This window comes from Hyperoodon ampullatus, assembly GCF_949752795.1.
Source record: "Hyperoodon ampullatus genome assembly, chromosome: 3".
Classification (NCBI taxonomy): Eukaryota; Metazoa; Chordata; class Mammalia; order Artiodactyla; family Ziphiidae; genus Hyperoodon; species Hyperoodon ampullatus.
Window position 1 is genome coordinate 139,043,156 of NC_136916.1, and position 20,719 is coordinate 139,063,874.

General features: G+C 33.2%; 1 protein-coding gene across 2 annotated transcripts; it reads left to right on the top strand.

The window, feature by feature from the left end:
- Positions 1-4,200: 4,200 nt before the first annotated feature.
- On the top strand, positions 4,201-14,554 carry PPM1A (protein phosphatase, Mg2+/Mn2+ dependent 1A; the record flags this gene model as incomplete). Of its 2 annotated transcripts, none has more annotated exons than XM_079699898.1 (5): positions 4,201-5,049; positions 7,656-7,773; positions 11,920-12,028; positions 13,457-13,514; positions 14,473-14,554. In XM_079699898.1, exons 1-5 carry the CDS (start codon positions 4,216-4,218, stop codon positions 14,500-14,502), a joined length of 1,149 nt encoding a protein of 382 aa, XP_079556024.1. In that variant the 5' UTR covers positions 4,201-4,215. The 2 variants fall into 2 exon arrangements, with proteins under 2 accessions (XP_079556024.1, XP_079556023.1); XM_079699897.1 differs by lacking the exon at positions 14,473-14,554 and adding an exon at positions 13,591-13,632.
- Positions 14,555-20,719: the final 6,165 nt, after the last annotated feature.

A 20,719-nucleotide genomic window follows, 5' to 3' on the forward strand; every position in this document is an offset into this window, starting at 1 on the left:
GACAGTCTATTCATACATAAGCATTAGTGGGCAATGGAGGGTATACCAAAGGTTTGGTAGTAGTAGAGAGTTCACTCCTCACTGCAAACGACTTCAGTGTTGCCATGTTATACACTGCTACCAGTGCTGCTAACTGGTATTCCATTTTTTCCCTTTTCCCCTAAGAAGCTTCAAGTCTCTCTTGCTATATAGTTTTTTCCCTCTGGATTTCCCCCAACCTTTAGATTTCTTATTTCTTATGGAGGTCTAGTCCAGATTTTCCCCCCAGTTTTTATAATCAAACCTATCTCAGTGCTCATCAAACAAAGGTCCTTCAGTTAGCAGCATCTACCCTCCTTCAAATGCTTGTTTAGCAGTGATCTTTTGTTATGTGAGTATATCTTTTGATCCTTACCCCCTTACTTACATATCTGATCAAAGTAGTGTTTCTCAGAAAAAGTAGGGCTTGCTGTAAGAAGAATTCTGATATCAATTACTAAGGGAATATAATTTTCTCAACATTGTTTACATTGTCTATTTTGTCCTCTGTTAATGGAGCACCGGGGCGTTCTGTATTATACTATAGTCTGTAGTGTTTTAGTCTTCAATTTTTTACTAAAGGACTCTGCCAAAATTGTCAGTTTAATAACTCGTTTCATGGCTAATATGGTGCTTAGGGATCTTAACAGTGGAATGAATATATAGAGCTTTTTTTTTTTAACTTGGGATAATTCTGAGTGGATTAAACCAAATGACCAGGTTCAAGACTCTTCGTTATGATTGTGAGATCGGTTTTACTTAATAAAAGGCAGTGGCTGAACTTTAATGAATACTTCCTGACTCAGCCTTAGGATTTTTCAATTTGGGAGTTTGGCTGGTTTTAAAAGACAAAAATGGTCACCAAATTTTCTGATTATATCAAAGATGAATTCAGTCTTATGATTGTCATAGTACTTTGTATTGAAATGTTCAGATCATCTGATAATGCTAGTGTTGTGATGAGACCCAGCATGTGCTCAGAGTAGATTTAACACTAGGTGAGAACTAGAATTTCTCTCAGAAACTAACTTAAACTTTCATGGGCAAACTGAATCGCCTTGGGATTTACTGTTTGTAGATACATGCCAATTTAATAACTTGACTAAATAAAATATTCTTTAGTAGTCCACTTATGGAAAATGACTATATTTTTAAAAAGTAAAAATTATTTACTTATAGTGTGTCATAGTATTTATAAGTATGACATACTTATAAGTACTATGTCATAGTATTTATAAGTAAATAATTTCTGATAACTATTATTTTTATATAACTATCTGCTGTATTTTGTAGCTATAGTTGGCTGCTTCACCAGGCTTCTACAAATTATTCAGAATCCCAGGAGGTAAGATTTCTGAATCACCTATTTTCAGTATGTAAAAGTCCAGACACAAAATTATTTGCCCTTGACTATATTTTTGCATTTGCAGTAGAGCTGGACCTAAAATTTTATCAGATGGTTGACTTGGTTTGTTACATTTTTATATTTCTAATATATATTTTTCAAAAGTTGGGGTGGTTTTTTTTTTAGAAAGGATACCCTGTTTATCTTCAAAGAATTATTTGTTTGGTAGTTTCATATCTATATCTATAGATAGATAGATAGTTTATCTTCAAAGAATTATTTGTTTGGTAGTTTCATATCTATATCTATATCTATAGATAGATAGATAGATAGATAGATAGATCGATAGATCGATCGATCGATCGATCGATCTCTGGAAAATAACTACTCGACTTTTCTATAAAAGGAAGAGTAAGATCCCTGTTAGGTAATATCAGAATCTAGATGTGTTGTGTATGTAGTCATAATTAAATAGTTTCCATTTGCTGAGTTCCTCATTTTTGCTCTACTCTGTGTGGCTACTTTGCACCCATTACCTCATTTAAACTTTGCAGCAACATTCAGAGGTACGTATTAATATATGCCCATTATACAGATGACGAATGCTAGATTGGTGGTATCAAGTGTCTTAAGTGTACAGTTGTCTCTCAGTATTCGCAGGGATTGGTTCCAGGAGCCCCCATGGATACCAGAATGTGTGGATGCTCAAGTCCCTTCTATAAAATAGCATAGTACAGTGAATACGGTGGGCCCTCCATATCCATGGATGTGAAACCCAAAGATATGGAGGGCTGACTGTAACACCTCCCACCTCCCCTTTAGCCTAGCTAAAGGAATTGAGGTACAGAGATGAAGCAACTTGCTGTTGACCTTCAGCAGATGACTTAACCTCACCATGGCTTAATCATCTTCTATCTACCTATCTATCTAGGCTTTCCATCTAATCTTTACAACAGATACACAGATGCCTAGGTTCCAACCGTACTGTGGAAATTCTTGTTTTTTTAATCTTAACTTTTCAAAAGGTCCACAGATAATTCTTTTGTACAGGCATGACTGAGACCATTGCGGTAGTAGTAAATGGTGCTTTAGAGCCAGGCAGGCTTGAATTAGAGACCTGACTCCCCTCAACTTGTCTGATGAGTGACGTTGGCCAAGTTCTTTAGTCACACTAAAGTTCATCTATAAATTGAAGATAATATTATTACCTACTTTAGAGTGTTGTTGAGAATGACTTCAGGTAACAGTTGTAAAACACTTATCAGTGATTTAGAATTCATCTTAAACATTGTCTGCTATCAAGGTATCATTACTATTGTATCTTTTGTCCAATCAGAACACTCACCCTTGCCATATTGTGTATCAGCTTGGTGTCAGAAAGGTAATTTGATGAATACCACCACAAGGAATGAATAATGGCTAGTTTTCATTAACCTCCATTAGTGGAATTGTAATAGGACACAGACAAGTAGGCAGGAGATCATTTTATCATACCAATCAACCAGACTTCTCTGCTCTGTATTAGTTTGGCCCTCGTAGGATAGAGGAGGGAGAGGTTGCTGGGAAACTGTTTCATTTCTGAGTTGTTTTTCTTCTTCCTTTCTCTCCCAGCTTCTTCTCAGAGCTTAGCATCACTAGCATCATCAATCCCCTAATCTCCTAAGTGCATCCTGATTTACCTGGCTACTTTTCCCCACTCCTTCCCATCTCGCCTTCACCTCCATTAAATCTCATTGTATCCTTCCTTCAGATTGCATTAAATTGTGACTCATTTGATCACTTGGACCCCAAGTCTCTACATTCTAGGCCATTACTCAAGTAAAGGCCAACTGTCTTCCTGCCTTGTGTAAGCTCATTCCAGACCAAGGGTTTTAGCTTTTGATTATTGGGAAAGGATTAGATTAGCTAAGCTTTCAGGCTTGTCCACAGTGCTGTCCTAGACCTTTTGATCTCCTTTTCTGTTTATACCAAATGGTTATAGAGTACCATATGATGATACGTGTTATTACCACTAGATTAGGTTATAGTAGATGAATTTTGTTATATCTACATATGACAGTCTTTGTTATATGTATGTATAATTGCTTTGCAACTTGAAAATTGAGGCTGAACCACTTACAGTAATCTAATAACTTATTGGCTTTTCAGAGACTGAAAAACCTATGGAAAAGGTAGAATTTGAGCTAGATGTTAAAGGATGGGCATACTTACTTCTAAAAGTAAGGAGGAAAGACTTAAGGGAAGGAGCATGCAAATTTGGATCATTGTGAGTAGATCTTTTTCTACTTTTTCAGAGAGTTGATGTAGTAGGAATAAAACTAGATATTTGGAATCAAACTTGGGAAAATCCTGAATGTTCAACTAAGATGTTTGAACTAGTAGGCTTTTGGTATGTCCTGTGAATTCATTTATTTGTTTTTTCTTGATTAATATATACATACAACTTAGTTCTGAGATTCCCTAAGAGATTCACATATTCAGTGCATCCTTAACCACTTGACATGGTTCATGTAAGCTGATGGCCACTGCCAAGTCTCTTTTCGATTTCAAGTACTTGTTCCTTGGGGAGAGTGTCAGATCAGCTACTTTTATCATGATGCTTTAGTTCTTTCTGCCTGTTGTACATTCTGAGCTGTGCCTGATCAGCCTTTCCCCCAATTCTTCCTTGTTAATCATCAGGTTCCAAGTCAGCAGTGAGTGTCTGCTTATCACAAGAGTTGTGAATTCTTATTTAAAGCTTTCTTTGTATTTCCTTCACTCTTAAAAAGGTTGTTGGATATGTAGTTTGTTTATAAGATAGTTATTAACTTTCCTGTTTCTCTTCCTTTGCAGACCTAGAGGATCAAGACATAATGGGAGCATTTTTAGACAAACCAAAGATGGAAAAACATAATGCCCAGGGGCAGGGTAATGGGTTGCGATATGGGCTAAGCAGCATGCAAGGCTGGCGAGTTGAAATGGAGGACGCGCATACGGCTGTGATCGGTTTGCCAAGTGGACTTGAAACATGGTCATTCTTTGCTGTGTATGATGGGCATGCTGGTTCTCAGGTTGCCAAATACTGCTGTGAGCATTTGTTAGATCACATCACCAATAACCAGGATTTTAAAGGGTCTACAGGAGCACCTTCTGTGGAAAATGTAAAGAATGGAATCAGAACAGGTTTTCTGGAGATTGATGAACATATGAGAGTTATGTCAGAGAAGAAACATGGTGCTGATAGAAGTGGGTCAACAGCTGTGGGTGTCTTAATTTCTCCTCAACATACTTATTTCATTAACTGTGGAGACTCAAGAGGTTTACTTTGTAGGAACAGGAAAGTTTACTTCTTCACACAAGATCACAAACCAAGTAATCCACTGGAAAAAGAACGAATTCAGAATGCAGGTGGTTCTGTAATGATTCAGCGTGTGAATGGCTCTCTGGCTGTGTCGAGGGCCCTTGGGGACTTCGATTACAAATGTGTCCATGGAAAAGGTCCTACAGAGCAGCTTGTGTCACCAGAGCCTGAAGTCCATGATATTGAAAGATCTGAAGAAGATGATCAGTTCATTATTCTTGCATGTGATGGTATTTGGGATGTCATGGGAAATGAAGAGCTCTGTGATTTTGTAAGATCCAGACTTGAAGTCACTGATGACCTTGAGAAAGTTTGCAATGAAGTAGTCGACACCTGTTTGTATAAGGTAGCTAGACTTTTTTTTTTAGATGAAATGATTTTATGTCATCTTAGATATTACTACTCTAGTATATAATCATCTTAGAACCTATAGTACTCAGAAATAAGTTTTTGGTACAGTTGCAGGATACTTTTCATCAATTATGAAAATAACATAGGAAATACTTCTTAGAAATAAATTACGTGGTTACCAAAAATGCAAGGGTTATAATCTGAATGTTTAGTCTTTTAGTAACCATGACTACTTGAGCTTTTTAATACTGTGGAATTTTATCAAAGGTAAAAAGAGTGTATCATGTTTTAAAAAAGGAAATGGGGAGGGTTAAACCTCGGTGTCTATATATGAAAAGCATTTTAGAATTTTAATATTTTATTTTTACCATGTGATATCTCAGTACATTTATGGAAATACTTTGAGACTATGGTCTAATGAATCTGTAGCACCAACAGAGGATTTAGTGATCATTTGGTGTGATGTAATAGAAATAGCCTTGGACATGGAGTCAGAAGAACTTGGTATGAGACTGTGTATGACTTCAGGTAAGCTATTTAAATTGTCTGGAAAATCAGTTTCTTTAATTGTTTAAAAAAGAGAGAGAAAGAGAGATATTATTACCCTGTCTCATGGGGTTGTCAGGATGATCAAATGGGATCATGTATATAGATGAGCAAGAGAAGGCTCTGCGGACTTAAAGAGTCAGACCTGGAATCAAATCTTAACCTCTGTTAGTTTTATACTCTATAGTCTTGAACAAATTGTTCCACCTCTCTCAGCTATTGAATGGAGAAAATAGTATCTAACTCATAAGAGTGTTGATGAGCTAATGTATACATATGAAGTACCTAGTTTTAGCAAACAGTGTGTGCTTGATACATGCTGCTCCCTTTTCTAGAAAAGTTAAAAATGTTACACAATTTACTTCTTTAGTTGCAGCGCTAAGACTAGAATCCAAGTCCTTGACTTAGGTGCAGTGTTCTTTACACCACAGTTCTATTTTGTCAATAATGCTCATTAACTAATTCTTTGTGTGTGTTTGTTTAACAAATGGTGATTTTATAAAACTCTTCTGAGGCTGTATATTTGATGTCCTTTTAAAACTCAGAAATAGAAAAGTCAACATAATATTCTTTGTGGTTTTATATACACAACTGCCAGCTGTACTTAAAATCTTAATTAAAAATCAGGTTTATGTAACATCCAACACAAATCAAGTTTATGTAACATCCAACACATACGTTTAAAAAAATCAATAGAGCAACAACTTGATAGTACACACTATTGTTGTTAATTTCTGAGTTTGGGGGGAACCAAACAAGGATGCTTATGTTCTTTGTCCCTTTTAGTATAAAAAAGGGACAAAGTAGCATTCATTTGTTAGGTTTATCCTGTAGCACTTGAGAGTTAAATACTTGTTAACTAAATTAAAAGCTGTTTTCTTGAGAGACTTGGTCAGATTCAGATATTAGTAAATTATGACTCAGATTCTACTTTATCTTTTCTGCATTATGCTCTATTTTAAAAATTGTTCAGTATCTTATCATTTGCCTCATTTTATACAATTTTCCCCAAATATTTTAAATATTAAATTCTTTGTATTGTTTGCTTAAATGAATGGTATAACTTCAATTTTCCCATATAGGGGAATTAAATACTTAAAATGTTAGAACTCCAATTATTAATAGGAAGAGGAAATCTGATTTTTGGGGAGGCCAAAATTGATTCAAGTATTTTAATTATAGCATTTTGAATATCTAGGTGCCTTTAAAAACGAATGTACTGGGGCTTCCCTGGTGGCGCAGTGGTTGAGAGTCCGCCTGCCGATGCAGGGGACCCGGGTTCGTGCCCCGGTCCGGGAAGATCCCACATGCCGCGGAGCGGCTGGGCCCGTGAGCCGTGGCCGCTGAGCCTGCGCGTCCGGAGCCTGTGCCCCGCAACGGGAGAGGCCACAGCAGTGAGAGGCCCGCATACCACAAAAAAAAAAAAAAAAAAAAAAAAAAAAAAAAAAACGAATGTACTTCCCAAAAGTTAAACCTTTTTTTTTTAATTATGAAAGTTAAAAGCTGGTTTATAAACTTTATATATGTAGTTTTACTTCTAATTCCATATTTCTACTTACTATGAAGTAAATGAATTAGCCCCATAATTTATTTTAAATGTAAATTTGTCAAAAAAAATAAATTTGTCAAGTATATGTGTAACTACGGATCAAATCATGTTGTAAAGAATATGACTAGAATTTTCTATCTTGTTTAATTGAATGAATGTATGTGTGTATGTGTATTTGTGTTAGGTATCACTTCATGTTAAGTAGGCCACCAGTAAATGTTCAGAAATATTTGTTTTATAGAGCTTTAAACTCTACTGCAACAATCATTTTTTTAATCTCTGTAGTGTTTCTCTCCTGTCTTTTGGAGTATTGGTTATTCTGTATACCATATGTACAATATATGTATTGGGGGGTGCCCCTCCATATGTGCATATATATTTTTCTCTCCTTAAAAACAATATATGTTTTCACTAGAGCAAGTATAATTGGCATGACTGTAAAGGTTCTCAAAGCTTTGAAGAGCAGAAAGAAAACAAAATATTTTCTCAAACTTTTTTCTTCCCAGGGAAGTCGAGACAACATGAGTGTGATATTGATCTGTTTTCCAAATGCACCCAAAGTATCGCCAGAAGCAGTGAAGAAGGAGGCAGAGTTGGACAAGTACCTGGAAAGCAGAGTAGAAGGTGGATCATTTAACAAAAAATAAGTAGCTTTATTAAAGAAAAACCTCAACATAATCAAACTTTAACATTTTAGCTTTTAGATCTTTACATGCCTTTGACATTTAGTGTACAAAAGTGGGAAAGGGCATTTCTGTAGTAGCTGTTTAGATATTTGTTATTGTCCTATCACAGTTATATTAGAAATAGCAACTCGGATGGCCCAGTACATTCTGTTCAGGATATTTTTGTTTAAAAAGGCTAAAGTGTTGCGTGCTTTCAAATTCTTGATGAATTCATTGGCATGAATAATTTTATGCCAGGAAGGTCTAATTTGTGGTTTATTTAATTATAAACAGATTTTTAATGATGGTGATAATTTGAATACCATCTTTTTGTGTAAAGCTGTGTGTATGAATTTAAGATCTTTGGGACTTTTAAAAAAATAACTTGAAGATCATAGCCTGGTTATTAACAACTTTCATGTGCCACAGCTTTTAAAAATTTATTTTAAACTGTTCCAAAGCTTCTTGCCTAAGCCATAAACTGCCTCACCTAGACAACATAAACCTGAACAGAAGACATACCTGGCATATATCTCTACCTGGCAGAAATATAAATGCTGAATAAAATCAAGAAATAAGTTGGGAATTACAGAAGTGTATTTGTCATAATTCTGCAAATTACTTTGAGACAATTAGAAAGGTATTTGTAACTCAAGTGTAATGCCTTTAAATATTTGAAAAACTTCTAAATGATCATTGATGCAGCTACTATTTGCCATAACTATTAAGTCTCCCCAGAGAATTCCAGTTTACTGCATATATGCAATAAGCATGTAGATTATGCAGTTTCTTTAAGCAGAAAAATTTGACATGCCAATAATAGTGTTAAAATGCATTTTTGGCTCCTAATGTCATTACTTTGCACATTAAAGACGTTTAATAGCATGTAAACATTGATACACTATACACTATTATATCCTGCTGTGCCTGCATTATTAAAATTAATATGCACTTTAATTTTGTTTTCTCCCTTTTTGCTGTTTGATACCAATTATAATTAGTCTGATATTAGAATCATGGTTGGTTTTGATTTTTCAGTACTGTCTGGAGCTGCTATTTTGTTTTTATTTCTCTCCCCTACTTGATAGTGATATATCTAGTGTGTGTATATAGTATTTAGTATTTCATTCACTGGGCATACTATTCAGTGAGTTTGTTTCCTCACTGTTTCCAAGGGTCTTGGAAATTTTTTGCTTTAAGTGATTCATTTCAATATAAGTTATCAGTGAGATAAAATATTTAGAATGCTACAAAGTCATAGCACATTGGTTCAAACTGCTGGTTAGTGGAAAAATATGAAACCTGAAGAAGAATATGTACTGGGATATGTTGATATTTAATTTACTGGCACTTTAACCTGAGTGTACATGTTTTCTTATCAATTTAAAGAAATAATTTTTATTTACTATGAAATGGGGTCAAATTTTAGAAATGAATTGGTATTTTTTCTCTTTAGTGTGCACTCTTTAAGTTTTTGATGCAATTCTAAATAATTGCTTTAGATAAGTAATTTATGTTACAATATTAAGTTTTATATTGCTTATTATCAAGCAAGAATTGCCACCTGAACAGACTTTACATTAATACTCAATATTTTTGGTATGTTGAAGTGTTGTTATACTTGTACTGTTCAACTGGAGATTATTATGTCATAAATTAAGTACAGTATTATTTACTGAGGTAGATTTGATGAGACTGCATCTAGTTAAATATTACAGTAATTAAAACCACTACTATATTTAAAAACATAGAAAGAATGTAACTATTTGCATTGTAAAAGTTGTTATATGTCTTAAAAAGTGATAAATACTGCAATCAGCTTCCAAAACAGGCACTGAATACCTTTTTCTTTTTTTCTTTCTTTAAATACATGCCTTCACTAAATTGCTATGACCTATTAAACCTCATTTTATTTGCTTTGAATACTTTTGGCTTCTCTGTCCACACCACAGAAAAGGACAAAGGCTTTTTAGCTCTCCTCCTATGATATTCTAAATACTTGACTCTCTAGGGTTGTGAAAAGATTCAGCTCATAATTTAAACCATACCACTTAAGGTTGTGGTCCTTCTACCAATTTAAGAGGATACTTGTGTCATGTATGTATTTTTGTTTGCTACTGACTGCCCAAGCTTTAAAGTTGCTAATTTGGAGATAACTGATAGAATCCCTCAGACTTGGTGGAGGGTGGGGGGGCAGAATATGTTTATACATGAATATGTGGAACATAGATATTCTATACATATATTCCTTAATAAAAGCATTCAGTCTTTTTACAATTCTAATTGAAATGTATAGTCCAAGAGCAATTAAAGGAATATTTCTTAAAATTTCTTTTTATTTATTTTTTAAAACAGAAAGAAGCAAGGCTAGTGTAGTATTAATGGTCAGATAGTTTAAGTGTATTGTCCCATGTGGAATAGGAGATAACTGTTTTTAAAGTCTTATATTATTTTTTTAAAGAATTTGTCTTCCTGTAATTTTCTTCACAATTAAAATATCCTAATTTTTATATTTTAACAAAGGAGATGTATGAAACATCAAATATAGATGATTCAAGGTAATGTTTTTACACCTGAAACCATCATTGATTGAATTTATCATCAGTGTTCATTTATATTGTATCTAGTTATCTATCCAATAATTGTATTGGCTTAGCAGAGACTGTATGTTAAGTGTATTACAGCTTTAGATTGTGAAATTGTGCAGTTTAGGTCAACATCAAATTCCTTTATTTTTGTACAGCAAATTTCCAGCATTAGAATCATGTAGAATAAATATACTAGATGTTAAAGATTATACAATAAAGGAACTTGGCAAACCAAATCTGAGATCCTTGCTTTTTGTTCAGATTAAAGACTGGTTTGAAAAAAAGAAAAAACTAAAAGATGGTAAAATTTGGCCTTAATCCTCAAAGGACAGTTTGAGCCATTTAAAGAAGTATGGGTAGCAATGTCTTTCTTTTAATATGTGGCTTTAATGATGAATTAATATTTTGAAACTTGATCAAAGGATGAAAGGTCTTTACATGCATTGTTATTTTCAAAGGTATTTACAAATTGAGAACTAGAATGATCTACAATGATGACAAAGAAAATTTCTTAGTGTAAATAATGGAAAACAAAAAATTGAACATATAACTTACAAATACCCTTGGCATGATCTTACGTTTAGAATAAATATGCTGAAACTCCAGGTAAAGACTTCCTGTACTTAAAGTGAATAGTTTGAGAGCTCTTTAAGTTGTCTGTGCATAATGGTTGGTATTTTGTGGTATGAATAACAACATGCATCTGCATGGCAACACTGCCGATCATATCACTCTATCCATTTAATAACTGAATGTTTTGAAATTAACAATTTTAAATACAGTTGTATGGTTTATCAGATTTTTTCTTTTTAAAAATTTTGTCCTGAAATTTAGCCTTTTTCTATTCTGTAGGCTTTGTTCAAGTAATCAACTAAGGAAATGGTATATATCTATTTATTGCTTAAAGATACTTTAGACAAAAGTTAAGCTGAGAGTGGTGTTTAAGTACATGACCTATTCTGCACATGCTACTTAAGTATCATTTTGCAAATATAAACATATGTAAATATGATTTGGGTTAGTATATAATCAGTAAATCCCCCATACTTAAAGGGTTTTTTTTTCTTTTTTCAAATCTTGAAATTGTTTATTTTTTTTAAAAAAATCTATGTACTGTATTTTCAGGGCAAAGTTCAGGAAACATGTTTCCAGTCTAAAGAGAGGAGTTAATCTCCTCAGATGTAATTAGTTGGCATCTTAAGAGGAATATCCTCATTTGTATACACATATCCCTGATTATGGTAATACATTGATTTTAATATGAAATTTTTCACATTTTTATCTTATTTTCATTCTTTGAAGTTAATCTGGAAAGTATTGTATCTCTTGTATCATTTTGTACATCCCTTTGTCATCAATTTTCAAAGGTCAATTTGATTTTTATTTTTTTATATAGTTTAGAAAATCTCAGATGTGGTAAATGCCATCTTTAAAAATCTAAGTTATCTTTGTTTCAGTTTTTTAAATTATTATTAAATTTGGATAACACTTACAAAAAAAGTACTTCTGATTCCCAGAAATCATAAAGAAGCAGGGGGAAGGCGTCCCTGACTTAGTCCATGTGATGCGTACATTAGCGAGTGAGAACATCCCCAGCCTCCCACCGGGGGGTGAATTGGCAAGCAAGTAAGTTATATTCTGCGTACTCTTACCATCTATCTCTGTACGTGAAAATGTTAGGTGTCCGTTGATCAAATGTATATTTACCTAATTTCTAAAGTGACTTCAAAATGTTTAACCTGTGGTTCGGTGTTTTTCAGTATTAATGATATATGGTGCTTACTTAGAATAGGTATCAGAATATCATTGTAACTAATTACACTGAAGGCTGTCTTCAGTGGAGGCTTGGATTACACTGATTGCCTCATATAGCATAAATGAGATAATACAGTGAAAGAAATTTTTAAAGTAAATTACATAGTACTACAAGATTCTAAGTGTCATTATTATTCCTACTGTTATCATTGGATTTTCTTAATCCCTGGATAACTGAACACCCCATGGATGAGCGTTTTTCTCTTCTTCCATCTGGGCCATTTTTCTGTATCTCTGATTTTCCTAGTGTTTTTGGTTGTTGATGCTGGTTGGTTGGGTTTTGGTGTAAGGGAAGATAGGTAGATGCATTTCTTGCTTTTTTTCTCTTTTCACTTTAGTTCCTAGAACTGTGTGCTAATATGTGTTAGATACTAAGCTTACATCTTTATAAACTACAGTAGAGACTTTAAGCAATTTTATAATTCAAGGCTTAAAACATTTTTACCTCAGATATCCATGTAATTGACCTACAAAAATATATTGACTAATTTCCTTGATCCTCCACTTGATCTGTAAGTGTAGCTATGTTCTTTAATCATTTCATGTAATTGTAAAACTTCCTGTTTGAAGGTTTTGTTTTTTGGAAATTGTTTCTTCCAATATGATCTTCTGTGAAATGACTGTCTATAAAATTGCTTCAAATCAGTTTTGTAAGTAGGGAGGCTTATAACTTATAAATACCACTACTGATTTATTTTTAATAAAATATTATACAAAAAGTAATTCCTAGACTTGCCAGGGAAATGTCACATTTGACATTTCAGTTTTAATAGAGCTTTTTTAAAGGGGCATTATGAAAAGAAGAAATTTAAGTGTAAAATATCTAAATTATTTTACCATAACAGATATTGAAGTTATTTCTACTTCACAACATTCAGCTCTTAACCAGAATATATTAATATATCTTAAGAACTGCATTGTCATTTCTGACTCACAACCACTAAATGCCAGTTCAAATAGAAGTAGCCCATAAAGACTGATTTTTTTTCCAAGCCATGACTTGTAGTCTTCTATTAATTCCATTAGTAGAGTGTTACATTCTAGAATAAATTCACCGCTACTTTAACAATGGGGCCCAAATATCTTAAAGTATGGCTCACTTATTGACAGTAAGAAATAGAACTAAAATAATATAAGTGTATGATTATCTTTGACATTTTAATGAACACCTGGCTATGAGTTACTAAGCAGTTTTGTGCTCTGAAGAATTAACTTTCTGCATTTTTTTTCTAAATTTAGGCGGAATGTTATTGAAGCCGTTTACAACAGACTGAATCCATACAAAAATGATGACACTGTAAGTGGCATTTAGCTCCCTCTGCTTTCCCTTCCCCTCTACTCTAAATGCATATCCTTCCTACCTGTTTTTGCAGAGCTGTTCAATATTGCACCCATTCTCTTACACACACCCCTGACTGATTGCTCTGAACTCTGCCAGCACCACAATTGTAGTGCTTGAGGATATAATCATGGTGAGTGGCCATTTAACTCAAAAAAGAAGAAAGTCCCTTTTAATTATTCTGGTTTTTTAAAGCCTCTCCAAGCAATCAACTTCAGAAGTTTTCCGCCACTAAATATTTTTTTGAAGTTGGGAATATCTCTGCTCAGAATCTTGAATTAATTCTGAGTTTTGTAAGCAGCTGTAACAGAGCTTCAGAATGCCCATCTCCATTAATGCCCATTCTTTGCCAAGAACCGTGCATATTTCATTTAAATACTAGAGAATTCTGTTTATATAAAGACATTTAGAATGCCCCATTCTCCAATTAAGTTTCCTGTTACAATTCTGTTGTAGTATGGTGATTACAGAAAAGTGGTAACTTAAAATCATTTGGGCCTGGCTCTGAAATATTTTATATATTGCATTATGAAGCTTCCTCAGATCTCTTATTACTTGAGGTTTTTATGCAATAAAAATTTGTAAAGGTAGTGTTCTAAAAATAAATTGGGTTTATTGAAGAGATAAATAAAATTCTTTTTAGTAGTTGATTGGTTTAGAAATACATTTGGTCAACCTCATGGTAAAATCATATTTCAAATATTTTATTCCAGAACAAAACAAAGGGTTCACAATTCTTTGAACAGATTAAATATTGATATTTCATAAACACATGTACACATATTATATATTTTAGAAAACATTTATATTCTGAAGGTCAGCTTTACAAAACCTTATCTTTCTGCATTACCCAGGAAATAATGCATCTCTAAGTTTTAATTTAGTTCCTTGTTTTGCTTTGTTTCCTTTTATAAAGGACTCTACTTCAACTGATGATATGTGGTGAAACTGCTCATCTAGCCATGGAGTTTACCTTCACCTCCAAAGGAGAGTACAGCTCAACTTCCTTGAACCTTTTAAACATCCATCTTCAACTTTCAAGAAGGGCATGTATGACATGGGTGAGAGTGATTACACCAGAGAACTTCAGCAGTACCACAGCTAGCCCAGAACTGATTTTTTTTTTTTTTTGTAAATTTGAGACTTATGTAAACGTGATTTCAAACCATAATACATGTTGTAAATCAGACTCCAGCAATTTTTGTTGTATGATTTTGTTTTTTGTAAAGTATAATTGTCCTTGTATAAAATGCTCATATTTAATTATGGATTGCTTTAAATCACTATCAAAGTTATAAGAAATGTTTGGCTTGTTGTGTGACACAACAGATATATAGCCCTTTCAAGTCATGCTGTGTTTGGACTTGGGGTTGGGACAGGGAGAGCAGCAGCCATGTCAGCTAGACGCTCAAATGTGCACATGATTATGGAGAATTATTCCAAAATCTTACAAAGCTGAATATCCAGGGAGTTAATTGAAAACTAGTTTAATGTTTTTGGCAGTGGGATTGGCATTGTCGATAAAGCTGGTCCCTTCATTTAACTGTCTTTTAGGTTCTCTCCTTGTTGCCATGAGTATTGCAGGTAATACAGTATATTCATAAGAATATCAATCTTGGGGCTAAAATGCCTTGATTCTTTGCATCTCTTTTACAAGTCCTTACATTTAATTACTAATTGATAAGCAGCAGCTTCCTACAAATAGTAGGAGACTGCCACATTTTTGCTATCATGATTGGCTGGGCCTGCTGCTGTTCCTAGTAAGATATTATGAATTCCATTTTATCAATAAAGCTTGATTTAACAAACAAGAAATTTAATCATGTATGTGTAATTCCTCCTTTACTCCGCCCTTATTTTAAAGCACCATACCATTGTAAATGAGAATTTTTCTCATGGGGAAAGATGTTAGTCTCTTTTAATTGGAAAATACTGTAACTCAAGGCATAAATGGAACTGTTTCCCTTCCATTAGAAAGACTATAAAAGATTTAAGTCTCTGTTGTTCCTTGATCTATTTTTAAATGGGTTTCTTTCAGGCTGCTTATTTTTTCATTTAGATGTGTTATCAGCCTGAATTTGCCTACTGTTTAGTTAAAATAATTGTCAAAGCTTGACAATCTAACAATCTATCGTAGGGGTGTATGTGTGTTTGTGCGTGTGTGTGTCTGTGATTTTTAATTAGCCCATGTCTTTAGAATCCAAGTAGTTAAGATGTATTTAGTGATTTGAAATATAGCATGTTGATAATATTTAGCTGCCGGCCTTTAAAAATAACTTTCAAAAGCTTAAAGAATTGTAGATATAAAAATAACCTAATTTAATTTAGGCTTAAATTCCTCTGATTAAGCATGTGAAAGTAAGTTTTAAAATCTGTCTCATTGAAAAGACTCTACTGTTCTGTGCCCTTCTGTATTTTTGTCTCTTTAGGTTGAATATTGTATTTAATCACCATGTAATTTAATCATTCAGTAAGCAGATTCCCCACTAGAAAACTATTAAAATGTAAGATATAAATACAACACTGAATACAAAATCAAAACTGTATAAAAGGTAGTATAATTTTGTTATATTTGTTTTTTCCCTAACTTGGAAATATACATATTTGTATATATAGGCTTAAAACTAATGTAAAGTTAGGGGAGTATTGGGAAGAGTAATGTGAAATATCTCAGACTTAAGTAGTTATGTACCAGCAAAATCTTTTCATTATCCCTCTTATTTGGGAGATGATTAAATGTAACTTAATTGTATTTAATTTATATCTTAATCCGGCATGAAGAAAAACAAGTGCTATTTATATTTAGAAATTCATAACAGTTGGAATTACAGAACCAATTCCGTACTTAACTTACAAATAAATGCTTAATGTCTAAATCTGTGGTAGAGTGCAAAGTATGATAATGTTCTAAGTTATGACTGTAAGCATCTAAATGTACATTTAATGAATACCAGTGCTTCTAGTATAGATTACCAGTACTGAAAACTAAATTCCTATTATAATTCCTTAATTTTTTAAGTAGACTAAAGTTCTTAGTTCTGGATATTTCAAAAACTTGAACTGGATTTTGAGATGCAAAAATCTTAAATCGTAAGTAAAATATGTGATGGAAAGCTATATTTCAAACCATAGTAGCGTATTTAGAGACTTTTTAATTTGAGAGTCTTTAAAAAAGAGGAGGTTAAAATATTCCTCTGTTAAAATGTTAAAATTATTAGTACTGAAATTAGGCCTGGAAGTGAGAGAAAACTGTATTAAGTGTGACCAAAGAAGACTAAGTCTTTTCCACATGAGTCAACATTGCCATACTAGATAGAGTTCTTAATTATAAAAATACAGGAGGAAGTATACATTATAATGGCAAACTGTGTGTGTTCTTGATTCCTGGGGCTAATGGTGGTGGTGGGGAACCAGCCACACTTTAAAAGGCACTTTTGCACCTCTCTTGTGCACTTCATTTTTGTACCACTTAAATTCTTGACCTCCCACCCTCTTTTGTGTGCTAATTAGCATCTCAGGGCAATACCTCAATTTTTTGATATGTTGTATGTTATTTTCTTTGGCAGGAAAAAGTTCTTGTGTGATGATAACATACTATTCAAATGTACTTTCATTTAAATGTTTTAACAGGATGAACCCACTTTGCTGCTTTTAATAGGAAATTCATTTTGTATAGCAGATTCTTGTTGCCCTAACAATTTCACTGATCTCTTATTGTTTTAGCAAGGTAAGCTCTCTTAATTTCCACTTTATTAGGGAATATACTTTTACAGATAACAGAAACAGTTCTCAGTATTAGCATTAACTTAAAAAAAATCTAAGTGGTATTTTTCTTATTCAGCTTTAGAACCGTTTCAAACTTATTTTTAATTATGATGCATTAACTTGTTTCTAGAGTTCTATGCAATTAGTGTACTGCTCCAGCCACTTTTTTTTTTTTTTTTACTAACTTCATAAAATTAAGAAATTTGGAGTAAAGAATAAATCAACTATGTAATTCAAATAATCTCAATTAAAGCAGTACTTTTAGTGATTTGACCATATATTAATCCAGCTAGTAACTCACCTTTTCTACAAAATATATAAAGTGTTAATTACAAAACACTGTTTTAGGGTAAGCACCTTGGAACTATAAAGAAATGAATAGGTCCTTGCTCTCAAGGAGTTTACATTTGAATAGAATTTATAATCTAATGTATGTTAATATTATAACTGGATCACTCATCCAAAAAATAGTTACTGCTCACCTGCTGTCTGCCCCATACTTTCCTGAATAAGGCGGGTCTCTGCCCTAAAGAACTCATTTGCAGTTCCTTTAGTCACTTGAAAACTCTTTCTTCTGTTTTATTCTTCTCAAAGTTAAAAATCACATTCAGAAGAAAATTTTGCTTTGCATAAGAATAAAATTGGACTGATGAGGCTTAAGTCTGTTCAGTATGCTTGATTGCCTTTCAGAATGGCTTATATTCTTCCTGCTGACAGCAGCAAATCAGAGAAATAAGGTAATGTATTGAATACTTCTTAGAATTCTCCAACCCTGGAAATACTGGTGGAATTTAACACATTTAAAAACATATATCTAGGACTTCCCTGGCGGTCCAGTGGTTAAGACTCTGCACTTCCAATGCAGGGGACTCAGGTTTAGTCCCTGGTTGGGTAACCAAGATCCCACATGCTGCTTGGTGTGGACAAAAGAAAAAAAAAAAAAAATGTCTCTAGCTAAATTTATCTTATTTAACCAAAAGTGTGTATTTTCTTGAAAAAACAATGCCAATGTTAATATCCAATTTTAGCTAAGTGATTACTGTGTTTTAATTTTTTTAAATAATTTTACTGACCATCTTTACTGGACAAATTCATATGGAAATTCAGTATGCAGTTTCTGAAAGAACTGATGAAACTGGTTACAGGGTTTATTTTGTTTTAATTTTGAATTTCATGGTGTATACTTTTAATTCATAAAGTTTGAATGCGAGGTTTAAACCTTTAATGTTTTGATTGCCATTTGTACAGTATTATGTTAGGATCTGGTATTAGAAAATATTATGAAATATTTCAGTATATAAATGTTTCTCATTTGAGGTTTTTCTTCAAAGAAAACTTCTAGAGTTTCATATACTTTTGCTTACAAATACTGCTGGTGAGATGACTGTTTTTTAATTAAGTGATCTAGTCTTCTGATTAAGTTTTTCTTTTAGGCGTTAGAAAGATTTCTTTATACTTTAAAATTTTAGAAGCTTAATTTTACTTCTTTCTATAACATGCTATGAGTTTGGGGTTGTATTTGTTTTAAATTTTATATACAATACTTCAGAATATGCTTGAAAGATTTAAGAATACATTTCTAAATGTTATGAGTATAATACTGTGTTGTTTTGTTGGTCAGAATAGTTAAATGTCAGTTAAGTGTCAGTTATTACTAATAGAATGCTACACAGAGATGATGAAAGGCATTTGGTTCCACTTTTGTTTCCTTTGACACAGATTCTTTCCCTTTTTCCTGTTTTATATATTTAGTGGCCTCTGCTCTCGTGGTTTCCTAATTATATTACCAGTGGATAGGAGTGTGCCAGTTAGAAACACTCAAATCTATTAAAATTGAAATTGTAGTTGACAACTTAATACTTTTATAAGATGGGGGGGTGGGAAAGGTTGTTTAACTTGGTGTAACAACAGAGTGACATTTTTTCTCCCTTATCCTGCAGGAAATGTTGCTTCATTTCCTCTACTACCCTCTTGGTGGCTTCTCTTTTTTCAAACCAAAACAGGCCAATTCCATTTTCTTGAGCAAGAAAGCTTGGTGCATGACCTCACCAAGGCCAATTAATACTATGTAAACCTGGGCCAAAAATAGAAAACCGTGGGAAATGAAGGGGTGGGAAGATGCCAGTGAGGAGGACAGAGGAAGATTACCCTTAATTATTTAAAAAGCCATAGGAAGGTCTTCCTTGGACCTAGCTGTATATTATTAAGAACTGTTGCATCACATAAACCAGCAAGAACCAGCCTCTGCTTTTGCAGATAATTTGATTTTCCCAGCAAGGCAGATAATGATAAAAAATTACTGCTTCTCCAATATAGAAACAACTGAGAAAAATAAATGCAATGTTTCTTCACCACAAAACACAATCATTCAGTTCTTTTCATTGTTTCAAAAACCCAGTTTTCTATAATAGCTTTCTCGTTGAATTAAATGTTTAGAAAAATTGTTTAGAATTTTTTCTTTCTTTTTACATTGTCCTCCTGATCCAGTAAAGGACATTTAGTAACATTTGCATTTCTATGGTACTGTTTGAAGTTAGATTTGTGTAAGAGATTGGGTAGCTGCAGAACAAAATTAGTACTATCTTAATTAGGTATAATGAATGGCACAAATTCATTGCAGCAATACTTCTTAACCTTTCAGGGTCACAGGCCCTTTGAGACTGAATAATCCTAGGAATTTGGCACCCAGGAAAATGCATATAATGTACATACCTCCCCAGAGTTTACAGTACTGCGGTGGTTCATGGGCCCATGGTTAAGATCCTATACTACAGCATAACAGAGCATCAGCATTTTTCCTTCAAAGCCCATAAAAAATATTAATACATCAAGGACATCAAAATAATTTGAGTCTATTTTAAGGAATCGGTTTTTTTTTTTAAAGATAGAGTAGGTAGATGGGTATCTAGGTAGAATCTGATATTAAAATGTCCTTTTTAAAATTCGTATCTTGGTGGGGGAAAGAGAATGATTAGTATTTGCACTAGTTTTGGAGGATAACATTTCTAAATCTGCCACTTTTGAATCTCAACAAAAAAGAGGTAAAATGGAAATGTTCATGGAACATTTCTGACCTGCATAGTATAGATTTAATATATTCACAAACAGCACATTTGACTTGTCAGATCTCACACAGGTTTTAAGATTTTGAGCTTCCTGGTGTCAGAGTTTATTAAATGTTTAATTCACTTCAAATTATGAGAGGAATTAGGTGTTTACTGATACATAATGTTAAAGTAGGATCTAACATACAGCCACCAATGTACAGGACTGAGATTTCTCTTAAACATAACTACCATGAAAAAATTGATTAGCTTGTTGCATTTGTTGCCAAAATTGGATGTTCGGTTACAGCATATTTAATTTCCATTTGTCGGAATTTTGAAACGTAAAGACTG